This window comes from Alligator sinensis, unplaced genomic scaffold (assembly GCF_000455745.1).
Source record: "Alligator sinensis unplaced genomic scaffold, ASM45574v1 scaffold17_1, whole genome shotgun sequence".
NCBI classification, from domain to species: domain Eukaryota; kingdom Metazoa; phylum Chordata; order Crocodylia; family Alligatoridae; genus Alligator; species Alligator sinensis.
In genome coordinates, this window is record NW_005842491.1 from 233567 (window position 1) to 241794 (window position 8228).

Sequence of the window (8228 nt, forward strand, 5' to 3'; positions counted from 1 at the left end):
GGGAGACACTAGATGAGCTGACAGAAGATGGGGCTGGACAGGGGTCCCCCTCATGGTCCTCTTCCCCCTTCTCCAGTCCCTCCCAGCCCCTACTTACTGGCACGGAGCCTGGGTCCAGCTCCCTGCGGCGGCGAGTGGGGACTGCCCAGCTCTCTGAATTGATTTGGAGGCTTCTGATTTGATTCGGGTCTTTTTAATGGTTTTCCTGATTCAATTCAGATTTGATACTCCAAGGCATTTGGAATGCGCTAAACAGAACATCTGTCCAGGACCTGTTAGGGGCTCAGGGGCCTGGACTCGGTGACCTAGCAGATGCTTTCCAGTCCTGTGTTCTGACAATTAAAAAAATGTTAGTACTCCAAAGCCACAAAAGTAGTTAGATCGAATGTATAACTAATTTTCTGGAATTTACAGTAGAGCAGAGCTGCAAAAACCCACCCAATCTTATTTGCAAGGTTGCAAAAATTTAAGTTTAAGCTGTCTTCTAATTGCTTTATTCCATTAAAAAATGGAGATTGTTTTTTTACAAAAAGAAAAAAAAAAGTGATTTATTTTTTTTTAGGAGAATACCATCCCTACCAAGCATCAGCCTGGATAAATTTGTTTAGTCTGGCTACAGACCCTGAAAAGTAAGGAATTACAATAACAATGCTTGGTAATATGTTGTGTTAAGTCTTGCTACTGCTGAAAAATATATAATTTTTTGCTATTAGTATCAACACTACCTATCACACTTATTTAAAAAAATGGATTTATCTAGAATAAAATTATTTTGGTCTAAAATTGTAAATTATATGACAATGGACAGTATTGAATGCGTAAACAGGTGGCTGAATAGAGAAGTTTCTTTTGGTTTGTCTTGTCCTGAAGACTAACAAATCCGATTACAGTGTTTTAAATTTTAATACAAAAAAATTTCCTAAATTAATGATCCACCATGAGTAGATGTAATTATCTATGAAAAGTAATGAATCATGTCATTAAAGGTGTGGGTTTTTTCCCCTTGCAGCTGTCTCCAATTAATATGCCTATCAATTCTGGGATGGTAAAACAATTTAATCCCACTATATGGGTACCACAATGTATCATTGTTATTCTGACATTTCCCTTTGTGGCTGTACTGATTAGTGGACACCTCCCAGTTGAGCTTTGGCTGTAGAAGCTGCCTCTCTTCAGAAAATGAACACTGAAGACAACATGCTTTCAATTTAATTTAAATTTTTAGGTATTCAAGATACAGTTTACAGAGTGGGATGTGGTTAACTGCTTCTTCTTAGGGCTTGCCTGGACAAGGGAGACCATTTGGGAAATAACCTTTGGTATGAATTTTTAAAACACAAAACTTTTACACACAAACTCCCATTGCGTGGTTGCTTTTAGTGTGGAGTGTGTTCACATGGGAAGCTGTGTAGAATGGCTATTCTGGGTTATTTCTCTATGTAAATCAGGCCTTAAATCTTTGCAGTGAGTCTGCCTTTGCAACTGAGAGAAATGGATTATTCATTTTTTCAGTGCTTAAGTAAAGTAGTAGATGTTGAGCCTTTAACTGACAACTCTTTTCCTCTGTTTGCAGGGCATTTGAATTAAATTGATATTAAAAAAAATTTCTAACAGGCTGAATATATATCACTTTTCCCTCTGTCATTCAAGTTTCCCTTGCTTGAGATAACATAATCTGGTGGTCTTTTCCTCTCCTCCCCTCAAAAGTATCATCGTGCTGATTGTTGCATAATTTATTTAATCTGTAAGTAAATACAATTGAAAAGAACTGTGAAAGAATTGTAAGATGCATGCAACAGAAATGGTATCAAGGTGATTATGGTAGGGAAATCGATGTATTTATAAGTTTGTCATTTTTAGTCCTACTGAACACTATTGCTGGAAGGTATACAATAAACCAGTTGAGGAATGAACCATAGGATATACACTGCAGTTAACATTTGGAAATATTCCTTTCACTTTTGTTTAATGATTAGTAATTGTTAGAAATCTCTTGTTTCCTTAGAACAGTCTGATTGATGGGGAGCTGTGGTCCACTGGAAATTATTTACATTAGTGAAGGATGCAGAGCTAATACAACTTAACCAAAGCTTCACCATGTCTCAGAATAACAAACTACTGCAAAGGCATCTGAAGGGAGAAGCATGGTTCAGATTTCAAAGCTCCAGATTGATGTGGACCAAGGAAGAAGTTGCAGAGCTGCCTTGTGATCCCACAAGGTTAGGGTAGACAAATGTGTTTCTGACATGTTAAAGGTCTGCGTAAATGTGGTCATGTTTTAGGGGTAGAGTATGAGACAGAAATGCTTTATTTAACTGATCTATGGAAAAAGCGCTGCTGCCTTTATATTTGAGCTTTAACCAACTGACCATGTCTTAGCAAGGATGTTTGTTGTCACGGGGAGTCCAGCTCCTTCGACGCACTTACCTCTGCTAGAGGAGAACATACCGCTGCCTAGTACAAATTGATCTCCTGCTGTGTATGCAGTCATACCACTGTAGGCTCACAATAACATCAGCTCTTTACTGCATTGTTTGACTGGGAGTGACATATTAATATGATCTCATGTCAGGAAAAGGCTGGTTAAAATGAGGATTAAGAAGGAAGCTCAGCATATTGCAAGGGTATTAACAATGTGTTCACGTTCCTGGGGGAAGTGATTTGGGGAGAAAAAATCAGCCTTCTGTGATCTGAGAGAGCGTGCGTGTATATGGTTTTAAAAGAATGTTTTCTCTGGGATTTTTGGAAGACCGCTTATTGCTGCTAAAGAAACTAAGTACATGAAACTTGAAGTCTGATTCTAGAAAATTAGTAGGAGTCATGGTGGCCTCTAGAGAATGAGTCTTCTCTCTAACTTTGATGTTTGAACACCTGTAATTGCAATCATCAGCAATAAAACAAGAAACCACTTTGCAGGCAGAAGGGGGGAGAAGAATTAAAAGTGGGTTTGATTTATAATGGTACAGAACAGTGGGGTGAGTAGGCACATTGGTAAGCACAGTACAAGGTATTGCATAGCTAATTTTCAGACTGTTTCGGTGATCAAAGCCAGATGATGCAGCATTTTCCTTGGAGCTTAGTATGATTTTTTTAAATAAAAGGACTATATACTGTTTTGTTTATGGAAGAGCAACGTTGACACTGAAAATGACTAAGGAATAGCAATTTTTCCTTTTCCCAGTGCCAGTGTGATAGAAGATGCATAACTTTTAATATAAGGGTGTGGGTTATAACTTTTAATATGACCTCGGAAATAACTTGTTTGGTCACAGTGTACAGAAAACAGGACAGCTTTTTGCATCACCTATATTGCACTGTGTTCTCTTTGATATTTAATAGCTAATTCATCTTAATTTGCTTGGATTTAAGTTTTTTATTTTTTTGGCACTTTTGGACAGCCTATTATATCATAAATCCCACACATATCAGCAAATATCACCCTGGGTGTTCCCTACAGCATAGCGTACTACTAATAAAACATTCAAGGTCAGGATCTTTTGGATTTTTTTTTTAAACCACTGTATTCAGTGGAACCAACTTATTGTTTTCTTAGAGTAGAAAGCGGTAATTTTTTTTGGATCTGTATCATATTGGCAGCCAATTTAGGAAAATCATAATTGCCTTCAAGCACTAGGCTTTGTGGTTGTATTAATCTATCTTAATACATTAAAACTGTTGCATTTCCCCCTGGTAAAAATAGAATGAATTTCTCAGTGTACAGCGTGTTAGGTTCCTTTTTAAGCATGAATTCTTCGTGCACTTAAAGCGTTTGACCTGTGTCTAATATCATAAAATTGATAAAAATGTTCTTTGGACTTTTCTGTTAAAAGATTTAGAGCAGTTTGCCTGATATGTATTTAGTGACCTTCATATCAAATAATCCTGAGCTGACACAAGTAGAGGCTTTTGGTAACTTTCTTGTGGCTATTTGTGCTGTGAAACCTGAATAAAAAGTTGCACCTTTCAGTGGCAAGGTTCCCTTGACACTTAATTGGGTATGTGTAGACTTGGCAAGAGCGATCAAAGGATGTCCTGTTTTGACTATTAATATTCAGTCTTTCTTGCTACTCATCACTTTAGCTCATGCATATTACACAGTGGCTAATCTTGCCTTCAGACTATTTAGAACATATGTTGATTAGACATCAGAATATATAGTAGTGTTTATTAAAACGTAGCATACTGGGAATTGCTTTTCTACTTATTTAAAGGAAGGAGGGAGTCTCTTGAATCCTGCCATCTGTTTAACACATACATTATGATTGCATTAAGGAAAGAGGGTTAGGAGGCTGACCAGAGTGTTGTCTTATTTATTTCTAATAAATTCATTAAAAATAGGTAGGATCTGCAACTGCTAGTGAAGTTGCCCTTTTTACAAAGAAGAATATTTTCATGATTTGATGGCTTTTTGTTTTCCTCCTTGTCCACTTTACTGCATAGTGGGCAATGGGCTATGGGTCCAAAAGGAACAGGAGACCAGCTCTCAGGAAATACAAGATGTTTTGAACAGTGTCTGTATCGTAGGGTCCAATAGAAACAAATCTGGATTTTTTTTTCATAAGGTAAGATTTAAGTTACCCATGTTTATACTGTTATAATAGAGCAGATGTAAAATACAGTTTATCTCAAATATATCTGTTTTGGTATACTTTTATGTTTGCCTGCAACACCCCCCCCTCCCCCCCCGCGACTCCACAAGTGTCCATTTTTTTCAGTGTTAATGGTGGGGTGGGTAGACGCACCTGATTTTTCCAGTCCAGTCAGTTTTGCTCAATGTAATAAACTCACCAAAATTTAGGCTAAGAAGGGAATTAGTTAAGATGAGAACAGAAAAGATTAGAATGGATGTGGAAGGGTGAAATTTGAAGATTGCTCTAACATCCTAAGGGTGGGGACTGCAGAAAGGGATTTTGTACATCAGCAGTATCTGGGTGGAGAGGTGACACTAGTGCTCAATGGAAGTGTTTGAAAGTGAGAAACGACCGTGTCTGCAAGCTAGACTAGAACCGGGACTTTGAAGAGGATGTGGGTGCTTCAGAACCAGGTCTGAAGTAAGCAGGGAGCAAGTGGAAATGCCTGAAGACCAGGGTGATGTTTGTATTGCTCACAACATGTAGACAGTAAGACAGTGGGGAGCTACAGTAATAAACATGAACCTTTCCTTGGAGCTTAATACAACATTTTATAAAAGGACTATAAACTATTTGTTTATGGAAAAGCAACACTGACACTGAAAATAACTGAGTAGCAATTTTTCCTTTTCCCAGTGCAAGTGTGATAGAAAATCTGTAACTTTTGGTGAACACTTGTAGTGGGCAGATAAGGCTGGAGAGGCTGATGAATGCCTGTATCTGTGAGGTAGATAGAAGTATAATTGATGGGACACTTCAGTCATTAATTTAAAAATCTGTTTTATGCAATATTGGCAAGTTGTCAGCATTAAGTTGTAATAACAATGGCCCAAACCTGTGTAGCTTTTATTTGAGTAAACTCTCGGTGACTTCAGTGGCATTATGGGGAAGGTCTTCTAGATTTGGCCCTGGTGAATTTACAGTTGATGATGGGTGCAAGATTGACAGTACTACAGAAGAAGCCTATACATTTATTGTTGAAATGAGAATCGCACAGACCCAAACCAGTGTCCTTGACCTAAAGAAATTTCCACTAGCACTGAGAGGATAATCCAGTCACTAAGGCCTATTTAATCCAAAGTGTGTGAGCCAAAATCCAGTTTCTTTCCCAGACCTGTCAGAGGATAGCAACTTTTGGTCATGGCCTGTTCCATTTAAACTGAAAAGGAAGATCTCTGTCCCATCAGCAACGCCCTGACTTTTTTCTAATTATTTCTTTTGTCTCAAGCATAGGTAAAAATGAATGAGAAATGTCTCAAATATGCTAAAATACTCTTCACAAGGTTAAAAAAAATAAAAATAAAATTCCCCCCACCCCCCAAAAAAAAGGCAAGATATTGGTTTCTGGGAGAAGGATCCCAGACTTAATCAAGGAAGTCCTAGAGCAAAGGTTAGATTAGTTGTTTAGCAATGTTTTCTATGTTGAGTAAGGAAAAGGAGACAGATCCTCAGCTGTACCTGGGCTATGTTCATTGTGTCAGGGGTAGAGGAGTTGCATAGCTGGGAAGGCCAGGGGCTGGATTGCTTGTGCTAGGGGCTAGGAGCACATGGTATAAAACTGGCTTTGCACCTTATGGGGAGTCACCTATGTAAAGATTAACCTCCGCTGACTTTTAAACTAGATTTTTGCCCTATTTGCATGGATGGAACAAAGTTATGGTAGGGAGGGGCCTGGTTAAGTACGTCCTAGGTTTCTGAGCCTTCCCCTTTTTGCCTAGAAAGAGGCAATCTTTACATTGGAAGCCTACGTAGCTTTACTTCTTCCCCCCCATATGTTATACAGAGGGCATTTTAAATGAAAGAATGTAAACAGAGGTATGCTTTTGTCCTTTTTGAATGTGTTCTCTAATGGACTTTTGTCACCATTCTCAAATGGCTGAAAGCAGCCTACCCTTCACCATGACATCTCATACTGCAACCAACAGCCTGCTCTTTATTACTATGTTTTAGGTGTAGTATAGGGAAGTCCAGCTGCTATTCTAAGATTTGCTACTTAGTTATAATTTTCCTATAACTGCTGTTTCATAAGACAAAAAAAGGAAGCTTACATGAAGTAGAAACTTGGACAGATGACCAGGGAAGATATAAGAGTACTGCTTGGGCATGCAGGGATGAAATCAGGAAGACCAAAGCAGAATTGGAGTTGCAGCTAGCATGAGACGTGAAGGGGAACAAGAAGGGGTTCTACAGGTATGGCAGCAACAAGAGGAAGACTGGGGAAAGTGCTAGTCCCTTACTAAATGGGGGAGGCAACCCAGTGCAGAAAAGGCTTAAGTATTCAATGCTTTCTTTACCTCAGTCTTCACATGCAAGGTCAGCTCCCAAACTACTGCGCTTGGCAGCAGAGTCTGGGGAGAGGGTGAGCAGCCAACAATGGCAAAACAGGTTAGGGACTATTTAGAAAATCTGGATGTATACAAGTGCATGGGGTGGGATGTGATGCACCCAAAGCTGCTGAGGGAGTTGGCAGATGTGATTGCAGGGCTGCCGGCCATCATCTTTCAAAATTTGTGGTGACCAGGAGCGGTCCTGGATGATTGGGAAAGGGCAAATATAGTGCTTATCTTTAAGAAAAGGAAGAAGAAGGATCTGGGGAGCTAGAAACTGGTCAGCATCACCTCAGTCCCTGGAAAAATCGTGGAGCCAGGTCCTCAAGGAATCCCTTTCTAAGTACTTGGAGAAGGTGATTAGGAACTATCAGCATGGATTCACCAAGAGCAAAACTGGATTATCTTGTCTGAGATGACTGGCTCTGTGGATGCTGGCAGAGCAGTGGAAGTGACATACCTCGACTTCAGCAAGGCTTTTGATACAGTCGCCCACAGCATTCTCACAAACAAGCTAAGAAAGTACAAGTTGAATGAATGGATTGTAAGGTGGGTAGACAACTTGATGGATCGTCGGGCTCAATGCCTAGTTGGCAGCCGGTATCAAGTGAAATGCCTCGGGAGTCAGTCCTAGAGCCAGTTTTGTTCAATACCTTCATTAATGACCTGGAAGATGGCATAGAGTACATCTTCAGCAAGTTTGCTGATGACACCAAGCTGGGGGGTGGGGCTAGGATTCAGAGAGACCTAAACAAATTGGAGGATTGGACCAAAAGAAATCTCATGAGGTTCAACAAGGACAAGTGCAAAGTCCTGCACTTAGGCTAGAACAGGGGTGTCCAACCTTTTTGAATGTGGGGCCAGATCATGAACTTTTTATCACCCAGTGGGCCGGTGAGCCATAGTCAAAGACCTCACAGGAAGTGGTATCACATCAGGAAGTGATGTCACGTGACCTTTGACACCAGTGAAGCTGCAGGAAGTGACGATGAAATGGGTCTGGAAATGTGGTTTAAAATCTAAAATAAAAACAATATAAAAGCAAGAATGAAATAATACCAAACACTTGACTAAAATAAACACTTTCACTTCTCAATGAGTGAAAGAAGCATAATGCAAGTCGACAGATCAGATGTGGAAAAGATATCAGCCAGAGTGGAAACTAATCAAAGCAACAAAATATGGGCATTTTTGAGAATAATCTTCAAGAAGATTTACTTTTATTGAATTAATAACTTGTTAGTAACACATCTTTAACAAGTAGTAACAA

At 39.4% G+C, this 8228-nt stretch overlaps 1 protein-coding gene across 4 annotated transcripts in view; it reads left to right on the forward strand.

Annotated features, from left to right (window-relative positions):
- Window positions 1-8228, forward strand: part of STX8 (syntaxin 8) — a 181761-nt gene that overhangs the window by 58091 nt on the left and 115442 nt on the right. Inside the window, exons 7-8 of one of the 4 annotated variants that reach the window (XM_025212903.1) lie at window positions 563-629; window positions 2006-2030. The exons of the other annotated variants lie outside the window; for them this stretch is intronic. Of the exons in view, the coding sequence (XP_025068688.1) occupies window positions 563-629; window positions 2006-2015 (77 nt within the window). The 3' untranslated portion in view covers window positions 2016-2030. Of the gene's footprint in view, window positions 1-562; window positions 630-2005; window positions 2031-8228 lie in introns of those variants that run through there. 4 annotated transcript variants of the gene reach the window in all.